This window comes from Anomaloglossus baeobatrachus, chromosome 1 (genome assembly GCF_048569485.1).
Source record: "Anomaloglossus baeobatrachus isolate aAnoBae1 chromosome 1, aAnoBae1.hap1, whole genome shotgun sequence".
Classification (NCBI taxonomy): Eukaryota; Metazoa; Chordata; class Amphibia; order Anura; family Aromobatidae; genus Anomaloglossus; species Anomaloglossus baeobatrachus.
This window is the reverse complement of record NC_134353.1, coordinates 711011319-711037607: the sequence shown is the minus strand read 5'-3', so window position 1 is coordinate 711037607 and position 26289 is coordinate 711011319. Positions and strand designations below refer to the sequence as shown.

Here is a 26289-nt window from a genome sequence, read left to right as displayed (position 1 = left end):
AAAGGTCCGCTTCAGAGCGCAGCTGAAAAGCTGCGTTCTGAAGCGCCTCACAATGTCTGTCAATCACTAATCTCTGTCAGTCCGTCACTATCTCTGTCCCTCACTCTCTGTCCATGTCAGTCTATCCCCCTCTCTCATATACTCACCGATCCCGATCCCCGGCGCTGCACGGCATTCACACTGCTGCGGCGGCTTTTACTGTTTTGAAAAAGCCGGCCGCCCATTAAACAATCTCCTATTCCCTGCTTTCCCCGCCCACCGGCGCCTATGATTGGTTACAGTGAGACACGCCCCCACGCTGAGTGACAGGTGTCACACTGCACCCAATCACAGCAGCCGGTGGGCGTGTCTATACTGTGTAGTAAAATAAATAATTAAATAATTAAAAAAACGGCGTGCGGTCCCCCCTAATTTTAAAACCAGCCAGATAAAGCCATACGGCTGAAGGCTGGTATTCTCAGGATGGGGAGCTCCACGTTATGGGGAGCCCCCCAGCCTAACAATATCAGCCAACAGCCGCCCAGAATTGCCGCATACATTATATGCGACAGTTCTGGGACTGTACCCGGCTCTTCCCGATTTGCCCTGGTGCGTTGGCAAATCGGGGTAATAAGGAGTTATTGGCAGCCCATAGCTGCCACTAAGTCCAAGATTAATCATGTCAGGCGTCTATGAGACACCTTCCATGATTAATCTGTAAATTACAGTAAATAAACACACACGCCCGAAAAAATCCTTTATTAGAAATAAAACACACAAACACATTCCCTGGTTCACCACTTTAATCAGCCCCAAAAAGCCCTCCTTGTCCGGCGTACTCCACAGTCCTCCAGCGTCGCATCCAGTGCTGCTGCATGGAGGTGACCGGAGCTGCAGCAGACACAGCCGCTCCGGTCACCTCTACGCAGCTAATGAAGACAGCCGCGCTATCGGCTGAGCTGTCAGTGAGGTTACCCGCTGTCACTGGATCCAGCGGTGGATGCAGCGGTGGCCACGGGTAACCTCAGTGACAGCTCAGCTGATCGCGCTACTCACCGCCGCTCCTCTCACCTCCACGCAGCAACTGAGGTGAGTAGCGCGATCAGCTGAGCTGTCACTGAGGTTACCCGCGGCCACCGCTGCATCCACTGCTGGATCCAGTGACAGCGGGTAACCTCAGTGACAGCTCAGCCGATAGCGCGGCTGTCTTCATTAGCTGCGTGGAGGTGACCGGAGCGGCTGTGTCTGCTGCAGCTCCGGTCACCTCCATGCAGCAGCGCTGCATGCGACGCTGGAGGACTGTGGAGTACGCCGGACAAGGAGGGCTTTTTGGGGCTGATTAAAGTGGTGAACCAGGGAATGTGTTTGTGTGTTTTATTTCTAATAAAGGATTTTTTCGGGTGTGTGTGTTTATTTACTGTAATTTACAGATTAATCATGGAGGGTGTCTCATAGACGCCTGACATGATTAATCTTGGACTTAGTGGCAGCTATGGGCTGCCAATAACTCCTTATTACCCCGATTTGCCAACGCACCAGGGCAAATCGGGAAGAGCCGGGTACAGTCCCAGAACTGTCGCATATAATGTATGTGGCAATTCTGGGCGGCTGTTGGCTGATATTGTTAGGCTGGGGGGCTCCCCATAACGTGGAGCTCCCCATCCTGAGAATACCAGCCTTCAGCCGGATGGCTTTATCTGGCTGGTTTTAAAATTGGGGGGGACCGCACGCCGTTTTTTTTAATTATTTAATTATTTATTTCACTACACAGTATAGACACGCCCACCGGCTGCTGTGATTGGGTGCAGTGTGACACCTGTCACTCAGCGTGGGGGCGTGTCTCACTGCAACCAATCATAGGCGCCGGTGGGCGGGGTAAGCAGGGAATAGGAGATTGTTTAATGGGCGGCCGGCTTTTTCAAAACAGTAAAAGCCGCCGGAGCAGTGTGAACGCCGTGCAGCGCCGGGGATCGGGGAACGGTGAGTATATGAGAGAGGGCTGCTAACTTCAGTCACTCAGGAGTTTAGCGGTCACCGGTGAGTCTTCACTGGTGACCGCTAATCAGGACGCGACACAGACAGAGCCGCAGCATGACAATGAAGTCGGGTGAAGTTCACCCGAGTTCATTCTGACAGTGCAGCTCTGTCTGTGTCTGCTGTCATCTGCCATTCAGCTCTGCTACATGGCTGTCTGTGTCTGCTGTTAGCGGCCATGTAGCAGAGCTGAATGGCAGATGACATAGTAAAAACACATCCCTACACATTACACACGCTTGTCAAGACAATAAATAAAAAAAAAAAGGGTGCCCAATGCATACGTCACAGAACACATGATCTAAAGGATCGCACACAAAATTGACCAATTTAACATAGGCTACTAACGCACGTGTGACAGCAAATGAACGACCTACGTGCAATCTCATTAGATCGCATATGCGACCTGGGCGTGTCACATCGCATACGAGATCGCATACCTAATTGTAAGATGTAAAGCTGGCTTTAGTCCATCTAGTTCAACCCGTAGCCTAACATGTTGATTCAGAGGAAGGCAAAAAAACCCCAATGTGGCAAACAAGTTCCAATGGGGAAAACATTTCCTTCCTGACTCCACATCCGGCAATCAGACTAGTTCCCTGGATCAATACCCTGTCATAAAATCTAATATACATAACTGGTAATATTAAATTTTTCAAGAAAGGCATCCAGGCTCTGCTTAAATGTTAGTAGTGAATCACTCATTACAACATCATGCGGCAGAGAGTTCCATAGTCTCACTGCTCGCACAGTAAAGAATCCTCGTCTGTGATTATGATTAAACCTTCTTTCCTCAAGACGTAGCGGATGCCCCCGTGTTCCAGTCGCAGGCCTAGGTGTAAAAAGATCTTTGGAAAGGTCTCTGTACTGTCCCCTCATATATTTATACATTGTGATTAGATCCCCCCTAAGCCTTCGTTTTTCCAAACTAAATAACCCCAAGTTTAATAACCTGTCTTGGTATTGCAGCCCACCAATTCCTCTAATAATCTTGGTCGCTCTTCTCTGCACCCTCTCCAGTTCAGCTATGTCCTTCTTATATATCGGTGATCAGAATTGTACACAGTATTCTAAGTGCGGTCGCACTAGTGACTTGTACAGAGGTAGAACTATATTTTTTTCATGAACACTTATACCTCTTTTAATACATCCCATTATTTTATTAGCCCTGGCAGCAGTTGCCTGACACTGTCCACTCAAGTGAAGTTTACCATCCACCCATACACCCAAGTCTTTTTCTGTGTCTGTTTTACCCAGTGTTCTACAATTAAGTACATAATCATAAATGTTATTTCCTCTACCCAAGTGCATGACCTTACATTTATCTACATTAAACTTCAGTTCCTTCAGGTTGGATGGTGAACAGCCATTTTGAGGTCTCTCCAGAAATGCTCAATTGGGTTTAGGTCAGGGTTCTGGCTGGGCCAGTCAAGAATGGTCACAGAGTTGTTCAGAAGCCACTCCTTTGTTATTTTAGCTGTGTGCTTAGGGTTATTATCTTGTTGGAAGGTGAACCTTCGGCCAAGTCTGAGAGGTTTTCTCCAGGATATCTCTGTACTTGGCCGCATTCATCTTTCCTTCAATTGCAACCAGTCGTCCTGTCCTTGCAGCTGAAAAACACCACCGTAGCATAATGCTGCCACCACCATGTTTCACTGTAGGGATTGCATTGGGCAGGTGATGAGCAGTGCCTGGTTATATCCACATATACTGCTTAGAATTATCACCAAAGCATTCTATTTCTGTCTCATTAGACCAGAGAATCTTATTTCTCATAGTTTGGGAGTTCTTCATGTTTTTTGTTTGCAAACTCTATGCGGGCTTTCATATGTCTTGCACTGAGGATAGGCTTCCGTCGGGCCACTCAGCCATAAAGGCCTGACTGGTGGAGGGCTGCAGTGATAGTTCACTTTGTGGAACTTTCTTGTATCTTGCTACTGCATCTCTGGCGCTCAGCCACAGTGATCTTGGGGTTCTTCTTTACCTCTCTCACTAAGGTTCTTCTCCCATGATTGCTCAGTTTGGCTGGATGGCCAGGTTTAGGAACAGTTTGGTGGTCCCAAACTTCTTCCATTTAAAGATTATGGAGGCCACTGTGCTCTTAGGAATCTTGAGTACTGCAGAAATTCTTTTGTAACCTTGGCCAGATCTGTGCCTTGCCACAATTCTGTCTCTGAGCTCCTTGGTAAGTTCCTTTGACCTAATGATTCTCATTTGGTCTGACATGCACTGTGACCTGTGAGGTCTTATATAGTCAGGTGTGTGCCTTTCCAAATCAAGTCATATCAGTTTAATTAAACACAGCTGGACTCCAATGAAGAAGTAGAAACATCTCAAGGAGGTTCACAAGGAAATGGACAACATGTGACTTAAATATGAAATGATTGATTGCTCTCAGTGAGAGAAACAAAATTAAAATTTTGTAGTTGTGATACCTTTTAATGGCTAACTAAAATTAAAATAAAATATGATGTTATAAAGCAAGCTTTCGAGACATCTCAGGTCTCTTCCTCAGGCATGGTATGACAAAACATCTGAAGAAACACAAATATATACACAAAGCAGGGCAGAGCAATGCATAGTAAAAGGACATTTAAATAAACAAACACTGAGCTTGGAAAGTGAATCCTTAATTAGCTTTGATTAGTGGTGTGAGTTTTATTGTCCCAATAACCATGTAGGATCAGAGGCCTGGTGCCCTCGTAGTCTCTGGAGCTGACCTCTCAGATTTTGTAATGAGTCATAAATCCTTCTGAGAGATTGAATCCTGTGTCCACAGAGTTAAACATTGTGATGAATTTGTATTCCCAGACCCTGCGATGGCTCTGTGATATGAAGTTGCCTTTTAATATGAAAGCTTTCATGTGGTTTATGTTGTGTCGGACAACACAGATCACAGAGACATCGCAGGGTCTGGGAATACAAATTCATCACAATGTTTAACTCTGTGGACACACAGACCCTGTGACATTTCAGTTTTTCTTGTTTAATAAATTTGCAAAAGTTTCTACATTTCTGTTTTTTTTGTCAAGATGGTGTGAAAGTATATGTTAATGAAAAAAATGAACGTTTTTGAATTTACCAAATGGCTGCAATGAAACAGAGTGAAAAATTTAAAGGGGTTTGAATACTTTCCGTACCCACTGTATATCGGGATAGCAGGAAAACTTGGCTCCTACGCTGCCCCTCAGGCTTGGGGGCCCTAGCTATCCCTAGCCTCAGTGATACCCCTAAAGGTGGAGATGCCTGAATCTGCTTCCTGGCCCTGCTCCTGAGCAGCCCTGATCTGATACCCTCTCCACTCTCTGAGGGGGAATAGGGACATGAGTGAGATTAAACCCACAAAAACAGACAGACAGGGGAACCACAACTCTGTCACATGGCATGTACACACAGAGGTATAAGACCACAAAAGATAAGGAGGAAAATAAGGGGTGCTTCACACACAGCGAGCTCGCTGCCGAGATCGCTGCTGAGTCACGCTTTTTGTGACGCAGCAGTGACCTCATTAGCGATCTCGCTGTGTGTGGCAATGAGCAGCGATCTGGCCCCTGCTGCGAGATCGCTGTTCGTTACACACAGTGCTGGTTCGTTTTCTTCAAAGGCGCTCTCCCACTGTGACACACAGATCGCTGTGTGTGACAGCGAGAGAGCGACAAATGAAGCGAGCAAGGAGCAGGAGCCGGCGTCTGACAGCTGAGGTAAGCTGTAACCAAGATAAACATCGGGTAACCAAGGTGGTTACCCGATATTTACCTTAGTTACCAGCCTCTGCAGCTCTCACGCTGCCTGTGCTGCCGGCTCCGGCTCTCTGCACATGTAGCTGCTGTACACATCGGGTTAATTAACCCGATGTGTACTGTAGCTAGGAGAGCAAGGAGTCAGCGCTCAGTGTGCGCGGCTCCCTGCTCCCTGCACACACAGCTAAGCGGTGTGCGCTGGTAACTAATGTAAACATCGGGTAACCATACCCGATGTTTACCTTAGTTACCAGTCTCCACAGCTTCCAGACGGCGGCTCCGTGCAAGCGCAGCGTCGCTTGCACGTCGCTGCTGGCTGGGGGCTGTTCACTGGTCGCTGGTGAGATCTGCCTGTTTGACAGCTCACCAGCGACCATGTAGCGATGCAGCAGCGATCCTGACCAGATCAGATCGCTGGTCGGATCGCTGCTGCATTGCTAAGTGTGAAGGTACCCTAAGAGTAGGGAGGAAACAACAAGATTACAGATAAGTTCCACAACCACTCCAAACAAAAAACAACATTTTCCAGATAGTCTGGGACACCAAAACACACAGACCAACACACTATAACCTAGAGCTGGCATAGGTAGAAGATTTTATCCAGCTTAAATATGAGAGGAGCTACTGTGATTGGATTCCTCACAACACGTGATCAGATGAGTCTAACAAGCAGGTCAGCAGAGGTTAAGTCTTGCTAGCCTGACTATGACTGAGCACACAGCAGGACAATGCCCGAGTCTGCCTGTATGGATCAGAAACACTAAAGAAACCATTGGGCGGAGCATCAAAATCTGCAAAGTGAACAGTGCCCGACGCCGTCATGACAGTTGATGAAGTTTGTGCAACAATCTGTGTGACACATATACACAAATTTAATTAAAAAAACTTAATGGAAGTTTTTTAAATGCAATGTGCTACAGATATTTTTAACCTGAATGCATAGTTCACTGCCTTTTTAGGCTAAGTTAAAATGTAACAGACAGAAGCATTTAAAATGCAACAGTAAAGGAAATAAGTAACCAAGCTTAGTAAAATACAATGCGTAATGCAGTCACTACTCTATACACAGTCAGATATCTATGTGTTGTCTAGAAATTCTACATATCTGTTTTCTACAGAACTACAAGAAAATGTTCCACTTACACAGAGGATCACCGACGTGGACTCACATATTCCAACACCAACTGTTAAATATGGGACTTGCGTCTCTGAAAATCCGGCAGCTTTAAATACTTCAGCAGCATAAAAATATACCTAAAAATCATTGAGTGTGTAAGAGATTGCTGAGCAAAGAGGGGGAGCAGTTGATTAGATACATGCTGTTTAGATTTTCTATATTTATGTAGGTAAGCATTAACATAGAATTATTACATTTTTACTGGAAGAGTTGTACAAAGTGAGTAAAATTCCTTTGATCCAATCTTAATCTTCTGGTTGCTCCCCAAACTCAAATACTCAAAGTATGTATCCATATTTGAATGTTGTAAATTTAGCACTACTGAAATTTGTGAGGTGCACTATTTGTCAATCAACTCTGCTTTACAATGATTTCATTTGTTCAGTATGTATTTTAAGGGGTACTTTGCACGCTGCGACATCGCTAGCCGATGATAGCGATGCCGAGCGCGATAGTACCCGCCCCCGTCGCACATGCGATATCTTGTGATAGCTGCCGTAGCGAACATTATCGCTACGGCAGCTTCACACGGACTTATCTGCCTTGCGATGTCGCTCTGGCTGGTGACCCGCCACCTTCCTAAGGGGGCGGGTTGTGCGGCGTCACAGCGACGTCACACGGCTGGCAGCCAATAGAAGCGGAGGGGCGGAGATGAGCGGGACATAAACATCCCTCCCACCTCCTTCCTTCCGCATAGCCGGTGGAGGCAGGTAAGGAGAACTTCCTCGCTCCTGCGGCTTCACACACAGCGATGTATGCTGCCGCAGGAACGAGGAACAACATCGTACCTGTCGCTGCAGTGAAATTATGAAAATGACCGACACTACACAGATCACCGATTTACGACGCTTTTGCGATCGTTTATCGGTGCAGCTAGGCTTTACACGTTGCGACGTCATTACTGGTGCCGGATGTGCGTCACTTTCGATTTGACCCCGACGACATCGCAGTAGCGATGTTGCAACATGCAAAGTACCCCTAACTATTAAAGGGAATCTGTTAGCAGGTTTTTGCTACCTCATCTGATTGCAGCATGATGTAGGCAAAGAGATCCTGAATGCAACGATGTATCACTTAGATTACAGGGTGCAGTGTTCTGAGACAAACAGAATTTTTAGATTTAGCCATGTAGCAAAGCTGAGAGAGCTGACCCGGCCCACACCAGGCTCTCAATATAGATTGTGCATTAACAGTAAAGGGTGCTTTACACGCTGCGATATTGCTAACGATTTATCGTCAGGGTCACGGTGTTTGTGACGCACATCCGGCGTTGTTAGCGACATCACAGCGTGTGACACGTACGAGCGACCTTCAATGATCCCAAAAGTGGTCAAAATCGTTTGAAACGGAGAGGTCGTTCTGAAACAAAAAATCGTTGCCTGCTTAGTAGCGATGTTGTTCGTCGCTCTTGCGGCACCATACATCGCTATGTGTGACACCGCAGGAGCGATGAACATCTCCTTACCTGCATCCACCAGCAATGCGGAAGGAAGGAGGTGGGCGGGATGTTACGTCCCGCTCATCTCTGCCCCTCCGCTTCTATTGGCCGGCTGCTTAGTGACGCCGCAGAGACGTCGCTATGACGCTAAACGCACCTCCCCTTGAGGGAGGGATTGTTCGGCGGTCACAGCGACGTCGCTGAGCAGGTATGTGTGTGTAACGCTGCCGTAGAGATAATGTTCGCTACGGCAGCGATCACACAATATCGCACACACGACAGGGGAAGGTGCTATCGCGTTCAACATTGCTAGCAATTGCTAGCATGTCACAGCGTGTAAAGCACCCTTAAGGGTATGTTCACACAGGGCTTTTTTGGTAAGTTTTTGCTGCGTTTTTTAGCTGCAGATTTACCTTGAATTTTTGCAAATCCATGCTAATAAAAAGCTGCTTTTTACAGTCCCAGCAAAGTCTGAGATTTCTGAAATCTCATGCACACACACAAACACCTGCAGATTTTTTCCTGACTGTTTTGACAAATAATAGTGCAGATTTCAAAGAATGAGCATGTCAATTCTTTGCAGCATTTTTGCAATGTGTTTTCATTGATACAACCCATTTTGTAGAAAAAAATTCACCAAAAACACAAGATGACTCAAAAGGAGATTTCCTGCAACAAGATCAGGTTTTGGTCAGGAAAAAAACCTAATCAAAAAAGCCCTGTGTGAACACAGGCTAAAGCAGGTTTTACACGCTACGAGATGGCTACAGCGATCTCGTTGGGGTCATTGATTTTGTGACGCACATCCTGCCGCTGTAGCGATCTCGTTGTATGTAACTCCTAGGAGCGATTTTGGATCGTTGCAAAAACGTCCAAAATCACTCCTCGTTGACATGGGGTCCATTCTCAAATATCGCTGCTGTCGCGTGGGCGAAGTTGTTCCTCGTCCCTGCGGCAGCACACATCGCTACGTGTGACGCCGCAGGAACGAGGAATCTCTCCTTACCTGCCACACACCAGCAATGAGGAAGGAAGAAGGTGGGCGGGATGTTCGTCCCGCTCATCTCCGCCCCTCCGCTTTGATTGGCCGGCCGCTTAGTGACGTCGCGGTGACGTCGCTGTGATGCCGAACGTCTCTCCCCCTTGAGGGAGGGATTGTTCGGCAGTCACAGCGACGCTGCCGACCAGGTAAGTGCGTGTGACGCTGCCGTAGCGATAATGTTCGCTGCGGCAGCGATCACCAAATATCGGCATAACGATAGGGGCGGGTGTTATCACGCTCGCCATCGCTAGCATCGGCTAGCGATGTCGCAGCGTGTAAAGCCCTCTTTAGGCAATGTGCGCACGCTGCATTTTTTTCTGACCACAAAGATGCAACGTTTTTGGAAAAAAAACGCACAAAAACGAATAAATAAACGCATGCTTTTTTGTGCGTTTTTATGTGTTTTTTGATGCGTCTTGCTGCGTTTTTCTCCATTACATTAAATGGGTGAAAAATGCAGGCGAAAAACGCAAAAAGAATTGACATGCTGCATCTTTGTGGTCACCACAAAAATGCAGCAAAAAAAACCCCTGCACTGTGCAGACAGCAAAAATTAAATCTCATAGACTTTGCTGGGGAAGGAAATTCATGCAGTTTTGAGACCAAAACTGCACCCAAAAAACACACAAAAAAGAGGCAAAAAGGGCAGCGTACACATAGCCTAAGGTGTCAATCAGAGAAAAGAGTGTGCTGGACTGCCCTGCATGAGACATTGTAGTCTGAGCACTGATAAGGGTCCTGATGCTTAAACAAACAGCAAACAAACTACTGATTGAACTGTGACCCTGAATTTTCTGTGTTAACCCTTGCAGCATGCTGGCTTCAGCTTACATAGCAAAAATCTGATGACAGATTCCCTTTAATGTTACACACCAAGCAACAATCACAAAGAGAAATTTGTTGTGAGATGCAACACTTAAGATTCTGCATTGATTTGGATCAGGGTCTTGCTTTAAGGAATTTATTTGCACAGTACTAAGTGGTGATATTTCACAAAGATATGCCATTACTTAGGGGTGCTTCACACACAGTGAGCTCACTGCCGAGATCGCTGCTGAGTCACGCTTTTTGTGACGCAGCAGTGACCTCATTAGCGATCTCGCTGTGTGTGACAATGAGCAGCGATCTGGCCCCTGCTGTGAGATCGCTGCTCGTTACACACAGCCCTGGTTCGTTTTCTTCAAAGCCGCTCTCCCGCTGTGACGCACAGATCGCTGTGTGTGACAGCGACAGAGCGACGAAATGAAGCAAGCAGGGAGCAGGAGCCGGCGTCTGACAGCTGAGGTAAGCTGTAACCAAGATAAACATCGGGTAACCAAGGTGGTTACCCGATATTTACCTTAGTTACCAGCCTCTGCAGCTCTCACGCTGCCTGTGCTGCCGGCTCCGGCTCTCTGCACATGTAGCTGCTGTACACATCGGGTTAATTAACCCGATGTGTACAGCAGCTAGGAGAGCAAGGAGCCAGCGCTCAGAGTGCGCGGCTCCCTGCTCCCTACACACACAGCTAAGCGGTGTGCGCTGGTAACTAATGTAAACATCGGGTAACCATACCCGATGTTTACCTTAGTTACCAGTCTCCGCAGCTTCCAGACGGCGGCTCCGTGCAAGCGCAGCGTCGCTTGCACGTCGCTGCTGGCTGTTCACTGGTCGCTGGTGAGATCTGCCTGTTTGACAGCTCACCAGCGACCATGTAGCGATGCAGCAGCGATCCTGACCAGGTCAGATCGCTGGTCGGATCGCTGCTGCATCGCTAAGTGTGAAGGTACCCTTAGCCATTAGTGGGAGGGTTGACTGCAGGGAATCCCATGATCTTTGGATTCTTTGCTGATTTTTATTGTATGGTCATACTTTGTGCCATCCAAATTCAATGCTACCCTACTTACTTACTGTAAATAGAGCGGTGTTGCAGTTCCCTGCACAGTAAGGGCCTGGAGCACCACTGTGCAGGAGAAATGCTGGAAAGACCTTTGCCAATTTGTTCTCGTGATCAGCGAAGGTCAGAGATCAATCGCCCTGATCAGAATACCGAGACCATCCTAGTGCGTTTCTAAAACATTAGATGTAGGTGTAGAAGAGGGAAATATTTCTTTAAAGGAATGTCCACTATTAAAATATTACTTTTAGACATATATATATAAAGGTAGCTCCCTTCTCTGTGTTGACTCATGCATGCCCAGAGAGGAGGCAGGCTGACCTATGGAAATGAGCAGTCAGTCTCACACATCACCTATGATATGCTGACAAAGAAGGCCATGGATGTGGAGTTACTGAAACGGTGACCAAAGTGAAATCTGGAGACTGAGGCACCATTGAAAACAGAAGTATATTGGTAAAGATTGTTTTTTTTTATAATCCTATCAAAATCAGTAGGAGTAATATTTTTCAAGTGGACAACCCATTTAATCACAAAAGTAAGTTTAGATGTTTTATAATTTCTTCCTCTAAGCAAAATTGGATGATATTAAAAGCCTGTGATACGATCGCTCCTATGGGATCTATCCTCAGACTGCTATTGATATCCAGAACTAAGGCGGGCTTTGCACACTAGGACATCGCAGGTGCGATGTCGGTGGGGTCAAATTGAAAGTGACGCACATCCGGCATCGCATGCGACATCGTAGTGTGTAAAGGCTCGATGATACGATTAACGAGCGCAAAAGCGTCGTAATCGTATCATCGGTGCAGCGTCGGCGTAATCCATAATTACACTGACGCGACAGTCCGATGTTGTTCCTCGCTCCTGCGGCACCACACATCGCTGTGTGTGAAGCCGCAGGAGCGAGGAACATCTCCTACCGGCGTCACTGCGGCTTCCATAGGATATGCGGAAGGAAGGAGGTGGGCGGGATGTTTACATCCTGCTCATCTCCGCCCCTCCGCTCCTATTGGCCGCGTGCCGTGTGACGTCGCAGTGACGCCGTACGACCCGCCCCCTTAATAAGGAGGCGGGTCGCCGGCCAGAGCGACGGTCGCAGGACAGGTGAGTCCATGTGAAGCTGCCGTAGCGATAATGTTCGCTACGGCAGTTATCACAAGGATATCGCCACTGCGACGGGGGCGGGGACTATCGCGCTCAGCATCGCAGCATCGGCCTGCGATGTCGCAGCGTGCAAAGTGCCCCTAAGAGCTCTCTAAAGTTCTTGAAATCCTTTTTGTAATGCTGAAACTTTTTTTTATTTCGCTCTGGAAATATGACGTTGTTTTGGATTAACATGATTTTCTTACATGAACTGTGTATGACATTCTCACTGCAGTTTCTTTTTAACTGTTTATTGTTTTTGTGTATATCATAGAATCATAGAATGGTAGAGTTGGAAGAGACTTCCTGGGTCATCTGGTCCAACTCCCTGTGGGATTCACAAAATCATCTGACACAGATGTCTGTCCAGTCTCATTTTCAACTTCCATTGAAGGGATACTCAGTCCCTGACCTAGAAAGCTAGTGTGAGGCAACCAGTCCAGACACTGGCACAGAGGGTGGGGGCGCAGTCTGACTGCAACCAATCACAGATGCTTCCACAGAGGGTGGGCGGGGAAGCAGTGCATTTTCATAAAGTTTAATGAGCTGACCCAGAAGCAGTGTGAAAGCCAAGTGGAAAATCGGTATGTATATTTGTCCTGCCAAACCAAAAAATGTAACATGTAATACTCTGAGAAGTTCATGTTCGGGGTCGCCTATTGCTAATAATATGATAAAATATACATCTTGATTAAATTATAATGTTTATAAGACGAAAATGAGGAACAGTCCTTACCGCGTTGATCCCGCATAGTTGTAGAGCTATGGTCAAGGCAACAAGCACATACAGCTGCCAACGTAGCGAAGGTTCTCTCAGCAATTCTCGGACAGTCAGACTACGACCACTTTTCCGAGAAGCCTGTTCCTGTAACATTTCATCAATCTCCTTTTGATGGTCTCGATCTCCCCATAGTTGTTTTATTGCTGGGTAGGAGAAACATAGTAATAAGGGCACAATAATTTGAGATTATTCTGATAAACTGTTTGATGCAATTTATTAGATCCACAATCGTTGAAGAATGTACTTTTAACCTGCAACCTTGCATATGCAAATGGGGCAGGACTAGTCCAGCATGGCGTCTCTTCCCCTGGATTAGTTCTGCCTCAGATCATCTAATCACACCCCTGGATGTGATTGACAGCCTACATAATAGTCCAATCATTATGGGGAATAAGTGCAGGCTTGTAATTGTGGCGCCCCTGAGGCTCCAGTCGTCACAGAGTATTGCACCTTATTTTAGGTGCGATATTCGCCTCGGGTAAGGAGGGGGTTAGTCACCCGTGTTCCACATTCACACCTTACATAAAGCTTAGGAGCCTTCTCACAGGGGAAGATGGCTCAGGGGAGTAGGCAAGTAGGCAGGGGAGTGGCCATCATGAGGCATGGAACTTCCCTGGTCACTGAAACCAGCCACCTGGGGGGTGGGGTCCACTTGGGGTAGAAGTAGGAGAAAACTCACACAATCTTCAGTCAGTCTACCCAGGCCACCAGTTCTGCGACACAAAACTTATTTGACACATTGGGGTTTTTTTGCCTTCCTCTGGATCAACATGTTAGGCTACGGGTTGAACTAGATGGACTTAGAGTCTCCCTTCAACCTTAAAAACTATGAAACTATGAAACTATGAAACCACTTCTCTTCTCTTCATGGGGATTGCCGCTTTGAGTGGAGCGCTCATCCCAGGTTCCTCATGGCTGGAAGGGCAACTCTGACAAAGGACCTCCTTCTTTCAAACACCGGTGACTGATTTTAACTTATCCGAGGTTGACGGGGCACATCACAGCGGGTGAGCAGCACAAAGAGTGAGTAAAGACACCTGGAACCGCAACCCCTGTGTGAGACTCTGATTTGCCGCCCCATGCTTCGGCAGCAACGGCCCTTGCCCCGTCCCCACCATCCTCTGTGGGGCTCGCTCCACTTGTGGGGAGCTGGACTATCTGAGCTGCGTTACCATCAGACCCGGAGGAGAGCGACATCTTGCAGGGGCAGCTAATTCCTGGCCGCACACCACGGGTGGCGCTGCAAAGCAAACCCCCATCCCCCTTGCACCTTCTTTTCATGTAGCCGACGGGGCCACAGAGCTGCGTCAGGCCATCCACAGCAACCCCACAAAATCACTGGCCCGGTGACGAGTAGCCCTGCAGGTCCCGTGGAGCGCTACATAATCACAGCTAAGGGGCTTGTCTAGTCTGGGGAAATAGACGCTCTATCGAACTAGTCCGTCTTAACTTGCACATGCTACACAGCAGTATAAAACTACATTTTTCAAAGATTATAGTATTATTAAATAAAGACGTGTGCACCCATATGGCTAGAATATGGGGACAGTCATTGGCCCGGACTGGTCTCTTTTAAGGAAATAAGCTTTATACTTACCTTTTATGCAGCCATCTTTGTCTTCTTTTTCCATTAAAAGGTATGGTGGGGACTCTGGAAAGAGAGGCAAAGTGACCATCTGAGCAAGTGCCCAGATGCCACTAAAAGCTAAGAGGAGAGGCCACTGAGACTCAATCCCTAGGATCTCCCTGGGGTAAGGACAAAATGGAAACAGGTCAGTCTATCTATCTATTAGGCATATTGCTATCAGGAGTACAATAAAACTAATAAAGAGAATAAAAATGTAATAGTTGAATATTAACATAAGCTTTGAACACAATTTTTCACTATAATGTAGACAAGCAAGAAATTGACAATAGTCAGTTTAATACTCACCTGAGCCCTAATATTTGCCCGGTCAATTTGCCAATTGTCACAAATATGGATAAACTGGTGTTAGTAAATCCACGCAATTTCTTGTCTGAAATCTCTCCTACGTACTGAGAGTGGATGTTGAGTCCAAGTCCTGAAGTAGTTAAATAAATATTATTATTATTTATTATTATAGCGCCATTTATTCCATGGCGCTTTACAAGTGCAAGAGGGTATACGTACAACAATCATTGACAGTACAAAACAGACTGGTATAGGAGGAGAGAGGACCCTGCCCGCGAGGGCTCACAGTCTACAGGGAATGGGTGATGGTACAATAGGTGAGGACTGAGCTGGTTGCGCAGTGGTCTACTGGACTGAGGGCTATTGTAGGTTGTAGGCTTGTTGGAAGAGGTGGGTCTTGAGGTTCCTCTTGAAGCTTTCCACGGTAGGGGAGAGTCTGATGTGCTGAGGTAGAGCATTCCAGAGTATGGGGGAGGCACGGGAGAAATCTTGTATGCGATTGTGGGAAGAGGAGATAAGAGAGGAGCGGAGAAGGAGATCTTGTGAGGATCTGAGGTTGAATGCAGGTAGGTACCGGGAGACTATATTTCATAAAAAAATCATACCTGCATTAATGCCATATAGAAAGCGGGCGATCAGAATCATCTCAAAAGATCTGGCAGTGGCACTGAGGCCCATCAATAATGCTGCAGCTATGGGGATCACATCACTGCACAGCTGGCATCTTTTCCTGTAATAATGGAGGTATTAATAATTGTGCCGTTAGTAAAGCTTGTGATTAGCCTCGTTTGTCTATGTACAGTGATGTTTGCAGCCAAACACTGGCCTCACCAATATAAAAGAGACCACTGAGGCCAAAGATTGGCTAGAGATGTGATGGGCTTTATACAAGCATTGGGAGCTAATGTAAACTGTATGCCGGTGAGGATTTCAATTATCTTGGACAACCGTTTTAACCCCTTTACATCCAATGACGTACCTGTATGTCATTGACTGTGTCCCCGCCTTTGATGCTGGCTCACATGCTGAGTCCGCATCTTTCCTAACACTTGACAGCTGATTTAATCAGCCGTCAAGTGCCTCTAACAGCCACGGGTGGATCTGAGATCCATTCACAGCTGTTCAGCAATTTAATGCTGCTGTCAATCTCTGACATTTAACTCACACTGACAACAAGCCTGTCACTAATCTCGCAAATTGGCCCTCCGTCACATGATCACGGGGCGCTAATGTATTGTCATGACAGCCGGGGGTCAGCTGATTACTCCTGTGTCTGTCATCACGATGCTCTTGTGAACACTGGCTGTGAGCCAGCATTCATATGAGATCGTGATTTGTGCTATACAGAGCAGTGCTGATGCACTGCTGTGTATAGCACTGATAATCGGGTGATCGCAGCCTTAAGGGGACTATTAAATACAGTAAAAAGTAAAAAAAAAGTATTATGAAATAGAAAAACAACGCAAAAGTTCAAATCATCCTTCCTTTTGCCCAATTAAAAATAAAACAACTAAAAAAATAAAGAATACACATATATTGTATCGCTATGTTCAGAAATGTCCTAAATCAAAATATCAAATACTTGTCAATTAATCTGGTCGGTAAATATCAAAATATAAAATACCTGTCAATTAATCTGATCGGTAAACGGCAAAATGAGAAAAAAAATAAGAATGCCAGAATTAAGTTTTATTTCTTCGCCGCAACATTACAATAAAAGGCGATTTAAAAAAGTCAACTCAGTGTGCAAAATATAATCCCATACACAAGATGGCAAGTAAAGCAAATTTCTTTTTTTTTTTTTTAAATTCTGAATTTTTTTTCACCTCACCACTCAAAAAAAATCTTTGCTTTTGTTATCTATATACTTGTACTGACCTGGGGAGTCATAATGCCAGGTCATTTGTACCCTTTAGTGAATATGGTAAATAAAGAAAGCAAAAAACATTGTTTAATTGCTCTCTCTTTTGCAATTTCACTGCACTTGGATGTTTTCCTCTGTTTTCTAGTACAATATGGGGCAGAATGAATTGTGTAATTGAGAAGTACTAAAATGAGTAAGTCCAGCTCACCCCGGAGACTGTTACAATTGTCGTCAGTAAGAAGCACGGAATCCGGCTTCTGCTCAGCGCTATACACAGGTGAAGGAAATGAGTGATCCAGTGAATATACTCGTCACGTTTCAGAGCGTCTTGTTCGAAACGCGTCTGGTGTTGGTCGCACAATTCGTCTTGGACCTGCTGTATCACGTTTCAATGCTTGTTATGGAGATTGATTTTAACAATGGTTTTCAATTAGGCCCTGTGCACACACTGCGTTTTTTGCCGTGGATTTGCTGCAGTTTTTGCTGCACAAATACTGCAGAAAATGTTCAGAACCTTTCTGCAGTCCTTCCCCAGCAAAACCTAAGGGAAAAGAAAATGCTGTGCGCACAGTGTGTTTTTTACGTATACGTTTTTGCTGCAGAATTTCTATAGCAAAAAGAATGAGCGTGTCACTTAATTTCTGCAGGTACCTGTGGTTTTTGCCACAGATAATGGTAAAAAACCGCAGGGACCAACCTGCGGAAAAACCGCGGCAAAAGATTGGCAAAAACGCGGGTGCGGTTTTACCGTGGTTTTTAAGAAAATGTAAATTCCCAGTGCGCACAGGGCCTTATGAAACCGGATTTTATTCAAAGATGCCTGGAAGTTGGATCACTCATTTCCTTAATATTGAAAAGTACAACTAATGCTACAAAAAACAGTCATACAGCTATATTGACAAAGGAAATAAAAACTTCATGGCTCTTGGAAGGGGAGGAAAAAAATGAAAAATTGCCCTGGGGTGAAGGTGTTAAGGGCAATTTGCATGGGCCAATAATTGACTAGCCAATCGTTCCCTGATTTTTGGCAAATATACCGTAATTATGGGAGTTTATATATAGCACATGTAAGATATGGTGCCGACAATATGCAAACTGATTGAGGCCAAAGGATCATATTACCAATCATTTGGTCTCATACAGTTTGCAGGGACCCATATAACGCCCTCTTCACATGTCAGTGATTCTGGTACATATGTTGCAGTTTTTATATGTACCAGAATCAATGACATATGCAGACCCGTTAAAATCAATGGGTCTGCGCACACATCAGTGATTTTTCACTGATGTGTTTTCATACGGTGTACATGAATGTCCGTGTGTTACACACGCAAACAAGTCTGTTTTTTTCCGGCATCACTGATGTCCCACGGACCTCACAGTGGTGTGATCCGTGCAAAAAGTACCAGAAAAAACATGTACATTTAAAATAAAAAGCTTTTTAAACTCACCTGTCTCCAGTGACGCTGTCTTCAGCCGCTGCTGTCTCTGCTTCCAGACCGGATGAGTATAATCCTGATCTGCGTGTATTATCACAGATAGCACACGGAGATCACACATGTGCCAAAATCACGGCACACGGAGGGATCTACACACCTTTTGTGTGTGTGTGTTTTTCACTGACGTGTGAAAGAGGCCTAAAATGACTGTAAACGGGTGCCAGTCTTTACTTGTTATGGGTTGAATTTTGCCGATGTTAACTGATCTTTTCCTATTAACTTTTGCAAAGTGAGTAAAGAGAAGTGATATGTGATTTGATTTTCATGTCATTACCTTTATGTATTCTGAACCATATACTTACTTTCCATATTTAGAAGCTAAATGCCCAGTTCCCAGAGAGCCCAGCAGCCCTCCAATGCAGAAACTTGATACAATAAAAGACCAAAATAATCTTAAACTGTTTTCGGTAATTGGTAGGTGATAGCGATGTATCCACGTGTCATTGATAAACCTCTTTACAAACTAGAAGAGAATTACCAAACAGTCATTAAAATGTACATGCGCTTGACTTACAATATTTTATAGATCACTTATTCTTTGACACTGGTCATTTGCTGTACATCAATAGTCATAGTCATGTGGTGGTAGATGCTTCATTGGTGCTTTAAAAGATCATTTTCCTAGTATTTTAATGTCTAACAAATAGAACTGCATTAGTTCTTATTTTCATTTGTATACAAGAAAGGACCGTATTATGCACCTTAGGGATTCCGTTACTTTCTCACTAATTGCTAAACATCGATGTATGAACGTAAAATAATGTGCATGTCCCTATTGAATAAAAGGTAGACTTACTATTCACAATTTATGTATGTATAGTTGCCGGTAACAGTTTTAAAACCAACACAATTTTGGCTTTCACATAGTTTGCTCCTTCATTTTTATAGTCGTACTTTGCATTAACTCTATTTTTGTTATGAAGAGTGATCAGATGAATTGCAAAAAAATACAGGTATTCTTTGTAATAAAAATGACCTTAATCACAAAAAACCTATTCTCACTGAATTTTAGCTCTGCCACAAAATGAACTGCTTACATCATTTCAGTGATCTTCTCATTTGCTCAAGAGAAAGTGTTAATGAGGACTAGGCAGCTGATATCATTTTGTCTCGGTAAGTGAATTATAAGAGCAGACTAGTGGGTTTAAAATGGGACTGGTGCTTGAAATCAGTGTTCTTGTCTGTTAACCATGGTTACCTCCAAGGAAGAATGCGCAGTTATTACTGCTTTGAATCAAAAGGGCTTGTTAGGCAAGACAGTGCTGATCGTAAGATTTCCCCTAAATCAACCATTTATCGAATCATCAAGAACTTCAAAGAGAGAAGTTCAATTTGTGTGGACAAGGCTTAAGGGCTTGTTCGCACGTAGCTGCTGAAATTTCTGCAGCGATTTGACAGCACATGTGCGCTTCAAATCGCTGCAGAAACACTGCGTAATGGATGCAGTGTTTCAGCAGAATAAAAGCCAATTTCATGCGCTATGGCTGCTGCCCCCACCATAGACGGAGTGGGAGCAGCATCCAAAGTGCACAAATTAATTGACATGTTGCTTTTTTGTACGCACAGATTTGAGTAAAAATTTTGGCATCCAAATCGCTGCATTAAAAAAAGCTACGTGCCCACGTATCATGCACAATCTTCAAAGATTGTGCAGGGGACACATGACGCATGCTTTACGCTGCAGTGCAATACGCAGCATAAATTCATGCAATTACGCAACGTGTGCACGAGCCCTTAAGGTGTCCAAGAATCTCAAGCATGTGTCAGTATCATGACCACTGAGGAAGGATTCTCCGGTCGTGATGGTTAGTATACCCAACTTAACCTAAAATAACACACCGACTGCATATGACTTGGTTAAACAAATTGGCCACAGCAGCCTTTATTACCTATTATTAACATACTAACACAAGGGGGCGCCGCCCAACGGGCGACCCCAAACACACAATAATAGGTAACACATAATAAACAAAACATGAAAACCTTATGTAGGCCCGATCCAGAAACCAATTCCTACGCCAATATCCCTGGCCGCAACACTCCGACCCAGAGATGAGGTATTAATCACCCCACGGATTAATACCCCCCAAACTTTGCAGAACCCCGTGCCTGCAATTTACCGGAACCCGGAGACACCATACCCAGACAGTGCCTCTCGGTCCAGCTACCAATCCCTTACAACCGCTTCTGGACCAGACCTACCCCCGCTGCTGCGACTAACATACATCCCTTTCAACATTGGTTTTTTTTTTTTTTTTTAAATATTACCTTTCCCTTTTTTTTTTTTTTTTTTTTGAACATAGCTAAAAACAAAACGCCTTCACAAACCACAAAGGGAGGGTGGGCGGGAATCTGTCGCCGTCCGGAGTCAAAAAGGGGAGGTAAGACCCCTCCCCATTACTTATATACTTCCCCCCCCTCCCCTATAGGGACCCTTTCTCCACCAATCCCCTATATCCTCCCATAATGCCCTATTTCAACTTTATTAACCCCCTCACTCCCTTCCTTCCCTCTGGTCATGTCGCCCCTCCCCCCTATGGGGTCCATGGCTTTCTTGACCACTGAGGAAGGATTCTCCGGTCGTGATGGTTAGTATACCCAACTTAACCTAAAATAACACACCGACTGCATATGACTTGGTTAAACAAATTGGCCACAGCAGCCTTTATTACCTATTATTAACATACTAACACAAGGGGGCGCCGCCCAACGGGCGACCCCAAACACACAATAATAGGTAACACATAATAAACAAAACATGAAAACCTTATGTAGGCCCGATCCAGAAACCAATTCCTACGCCAATATCCCTGGCCGCAACACTCCGACCCAGAGATGAGGTATTAATCACCCCACGGATTAATACCCCCCAAACTTTGCAGAACCCCGTGCCTGCAATTTACCGGAACCCGGAGACACCATACCCAGACAGTGCCTCTCGGTCCAGCTACCAATCCCTTACAACCGCTTCTGGACCAGACCTACCCCCGCCACAGGACAGGACACGTGACACTTTACGTGGCCTGGACCCGCCACACACCCAAGGCTTGCTCCACGCCATCAGGCAAACCCAGGGCCCATAAATCGGAACCAATATCATTAAGGTGAACCCCATCACTCCTCCTAAACTGCCACTTCGGCGACTCCAGGTCCACGTGCCTCACCACAACACCGCCATTTTTCCGCACAAAACGCGCAACCACCCTGTTCACTTGAGCCCGGGCGCGGTTAAGCTTTTCCACCGACCGGGCCCCCCTCCACCATAATCTGGCCACAATATCCGACCACACCACTATCAAGCCCGGATACCGTGTCCATAAACGCAAAAAGGTCCATCTTAGTGTCCCTGATCAGATCGCGGGATGCCCGCGAACCCAGGTCATTCCCCCCCCACGTGCAACACTAACACGTTCGGAGGTCTGACCATCCTGTAATAATATTCGAACTCCGGCACGACCCTGCACCATTCCATGCCACGCACTCCAATCCACTTGACCGACGCCAGCGATCCGTCCACACCCAACTGCCGACCATTTTGGACGAGCGTCAGCCCAACGGGCCCCCCCCAGAAAAACGACAGAGTGCCCCAAAACCCAGATCAGACACACTCCCATGATAAAAGAAACAACTTTAACAAACAACAGCGCCATTCCAAATTGCCCAAGGAACAACAACCCCCAACAGCAACACAAACAAAAACTCCAACCGAAACCTCAATGAGATAACAACTGTGGGCGCACATAACCCCGAAAACGATAGGACTCCCACCGACCAATCCATCTCACCACGTAATCTCCAAGGCCCCAACGAGAAGCCTCCATCGCTGCCCTGATCCCAAAGGAATGAGACCCGTAATCCTCTGGGCTCTCCCCCGCCCAGCGCAGACAACTCCTCAGCACTGCTACAAAACTGGTAACGAGACAACCAAGCCCAGTCTTCGTGACACAACAGCGGGCCCGGAAGACCGCCCCGCCATCCACAAACGTACTCACCACCTGCACCGGGCACAACTCATCCCCTCGCACCGCATACAACACTACCAACATGCCTCGACCCATCTGTTCCATTTTGGACCGCCGGAGCCGACACTCCACTCTCTGTCCCACTACCGACACACCCTCGGATAGCAATAACCGCCCCCATTAACCCTAGAAGGGCTCACCAACTCCCCAATCCAAAAACCCCGGAAAAGCTAACACAAAAGCGGCTTCAAACAGTACCGTCTCATATGCTGAGACACAAAGAACCCGCAAACCATCCACAAATCGCCGTAACAAGTCCAACGAAATGGGACGCCTAGCGTCCCGCACCTTTACCCCTTTCTGAAAACCCTTCAAGGCCTGCCGCACGCGGAAATCCCGCGAAACGTCTTGCTCACCCCTAACCTTTAACCAGAAGGCCACTGCCCCACAGCCGATGCTGACCTCCCAGCCTTAAAATCCTCACTCACCAATGCCAAGAGCGCCAATAAATAATCCCCTCGCCCGTTGCCAACATCGCTCCCAGCACTGCCTGCCACTCAACCCACACTTTTGCATAACGGCACCAAGTCACCTCGGTTACAAAATTTCTAATCAAGCCCACAATCACTGCCTCACCAGGCTCCCCAAGTCCTCTGGACACACCGCTCCAATCTCGTCCGCCCCCGGCCTTAAGTCCCGAAACCTGTGGAACTGAAAACGAGATAAAGCGTCAGCCACCCCGTTATCCACCCCCGGCACATGTTTTTCAACCACATGAATATTCCACAGTAAACACTTGAGCACCAAATGCCGCAGATATGCCACTACCAGTCCAAACTTCGCTGACATGTTTATTGCATGCACCACCGCCTGATTATCGCAATGAAAGCACACTTTACGTCCCGAAAATTGCGACCCCCACAATACCACCGCCCCCACGATTGGAAACAACTCCCGCAGGGCCAGATTTTTTTTACCAGGCCACTCTGCCGCCATTCCTCAGGCCACTTCCCAATGCACCAATGTCCCTGAAAATGGCGCCGAAACCCGCCGACCCGGCCGCATCCGTATACAGCTCCAGCGCACCCTTAGGCACCGCCTTCTCCAACCACAAAGCTCGACCGGTAAAACGCCTCAAGAAGACATCCCAAACCAAGAAATCTTCCTTGATCTCCCGCGTGACCCGCACCAAATGCCCCTAGGACCGCACGCCTGCCGTAGCCGTCGCCAACCTCCTGGCGAAAACACGTCCCATTGGCATAATCCTGCATGCAAAATGCAGCTTCCCGAGCCAAGACTGTAGCACCTTAAGCCGCACTTTTTTTTTTTTTTTTTCGCTGCCAGCATCGCCGCAACTGCGCTCCGCAAATCCACAATCTTGTCCTCCGGCAACCTACATTCCATAGCCAGAGAGTCAAGTCACTCCCCAGGAACCGCATAACCGGCGCCGGCCCCTCCGCTTTTCTTGCGCCAAATGGATCCCAAAACGATCCGCCATTCTCTGCAAGGCGAACAACAAACCAGCGCACACCATGGAACCCGCCGGACCAACGCACAGAAAATCATCCAAATAGTGGATAATGGAGGACAAGCCAGACACGTCCTGCGCCACCCACTCAACAAAGGAGCTAAACACCTCCAAATATGAACAAGAAATTGAACAGCCCATAGGCAAACAACGATCCCCATAAAACTTTCCCCCCACCAGCACAACCCAGAAGGTGCTGACTCTCCGGATGCACCGGCAATAAACGAAACGCCGCTTCTACATCCGCCTTTGCAATCAATGCACCGCGTCCCGCCGCCCGTACCAAATCCAGCGCTTTGTCAAATGAGACGTAGTACACCGCCGACAACTCCGGCGCGATGCCATCATTCCCCGACGACCCCTCCGGAAATGAAAGATGATGAATGAGCCGAAATTTGTTCGGCTCCTACTTTGGCACCACCCCCAGCGGGGACACCACCAGATTACTGCACGGCGGGCTCTCAAATGGGCCCCCCATCCTGCCCAGCTCAGCCTCTTTACCCAACGTCTCACCCCCAACCATAGGGTGGCCCTTGCCGACCGTAAGTTACGACAAACCAGAGGCAATGCCTCAACCGCCGACGGAATCTGAAAACCGTACAAAACCAAACCACAAAAGCGACGCCGCTGCCCCGTCCGGATACCTACTTAAAACGGCGCCATCGCCCCTATTTTCACCAGCGTCCTCCCTTTTACCAGATCCGTCCCTGGCCTTGCCTCTCCCTTTCTTAAAACATTTGGACAAACTATGTCCCCCCCCCCCCGCAGCCGGAGCACTCATGATGTAACCTACACGCTGCACCAAATTTTTACTGGCCTTCGTTAAATTGCCAGCACCAATCCCTTTTTCTGGATACCCGAGGGCCCGGCTCCCGCCCCCCCGGCGCCCCCACGAAAGGGCTGGCTCGGGGCCGCCATTAAACGCATCCATAAGGAAATGTCCTCATGGTCCCACCGCAAGCCGGGCCGCAACGCCGTCCGCTGCCTAAACTGCTCAGCATACCGCAGCCATGCCAAGCCCCCATACGTGCGATACGCCTCCCCGATTGCATCCGTATAGCCAAACAGAGCCGAGCAAGGCTCCGGCTCCTTTCCCCTATCACGCTGGCCAAAATTACGAACGCCTGCAACCAATTGGAAAAAGGAACGAGGAATGAGCCTATAACGGCGTTTTTCTTCCTCCTCCTTTTCCTTCTCGGAATCGCTCGGCTTCACCCTGCTTAGGTTAAATTTCTCCAGGGGTAGTAGGGAAAATCTCTCCACCTACTCTCCTTTCCAAATGTTTTGTTTTTTTTTTGAGGTGCGCCCCTAGCGGTCCCTCAAAGCACACCTACACCTCGCTCTTCGCCCTATCATCCAGCCGCACCACCTCATCCTCCTTTTCCATCACCTGTTTTGTCGCCCACGGACTCCACTACTCCGCTAACTGCACCCGCCCCCACCGGCGCCTTCTCGCCATTGGCCGCTGCTGCGCCATCCGCCGCTGACCCCGTCCAGGCCGCCGCCACCAGCGCTCGCGCTAAACTCTGCAAAAAACCCCCAGCAACTGACTAAGTAAAGCTGACCCCTCTGGCGCTGCCGTACCCGCAGCCACCTCCCCAACACCAGCACCCCGCGCCGCAAGCAATGCCGAATCCACGGCTAGCTCACCCGACCGTGACGCAGAGATAGAAATCGAAACTGTGACGTCCTCTGCCATCTGCTCCTCTGGTTCGTCCCCCCGACCTGAGGGCTCGTTCTTCTTCCTTGCTGTAGTCGTCCTCCAACTGTCCCAGCCCCAGAGGACGCAGCCGATGCGCCCCCTCCACCACGGCCGCCCTCCTGGGCCGCCGCGTGGGCACTGTGCGGCGACAGCCCACAAGACCGTCCTGTCCCCTGGGCCGCCGCCAACCGCATCCTCTTCCTGGAGGAGCCTCTCCCCGGGCTTGGGGGGCTCCCCACCGTCGCTTCCTGCCCTCCAGGGCCTCCGACCGGGACCTCCCGCTGGGTCCTCCCCCGCCCGAGGGAGACCGCGGCCGCCGGACGCAGTGCTGCTGACCTGAGGGACCTGGCAGTCGCAGCAGGGCTCCCGCCGTCCCTCTTTCTCTCCGCAGCCTCGCAGGTATCCTGGTGGCGCCTGCCCACCCGGTCCCCCCGCTGGCTGCCTGCGCCCGGCCCCCCCCTCCCCCCCTGTCCTCGGGGGGGGGTACAGCTGGCCTCCATCATCCGCTGGGCCCGCACCTATATAGGAGCAGCCGCCGGGACGTGCCCCACCGCCGGGGGCCCGGCATCCACAGCAGGCCCCAGGCCG

General features: G+C 47.7%; 1 protein-coding gene across 1 annotated transcript in view; it reads right to left on the bottom strand.

The window, feature by feature from the left end:
* LOC142298902 (solute carrier family 2, facilitated glucose transporter member 9-like) overlaps positions 1 to 26289 on the bottom strand; it is a 62241-nt gene that overhangs the window by 32035 nt on the left and 3917 nt on the right. The window contains exons 3-8 of the mRNA XM_075341798.1: positions 18812 to 18972; positions 15752 to 15876; positions 15147 to 15276; positions 14811 to 14959; positions 13169 to 13356; positions 6897 to 7007 (exon numbers count right to left, since the gene is read on the bottom strand). Of these exons, the coding sequence (XP_075197913.1) occupies positions 6897 to 7007; positions 13169 to 13356; positions 14811 to 14959; positions 15147 to 15276; positions 15752 to 15876; positions 18812 to 18972 (864 nt within the window). The remainder of the gene's footprint in view (positions 1 to 6896; positions 7008 to 13168; positions 13357 to 14810; positions 14960 to 15146; positions 15277 to 15751; positions 15877 to 18811; positions 18973 to 26289) is intronic.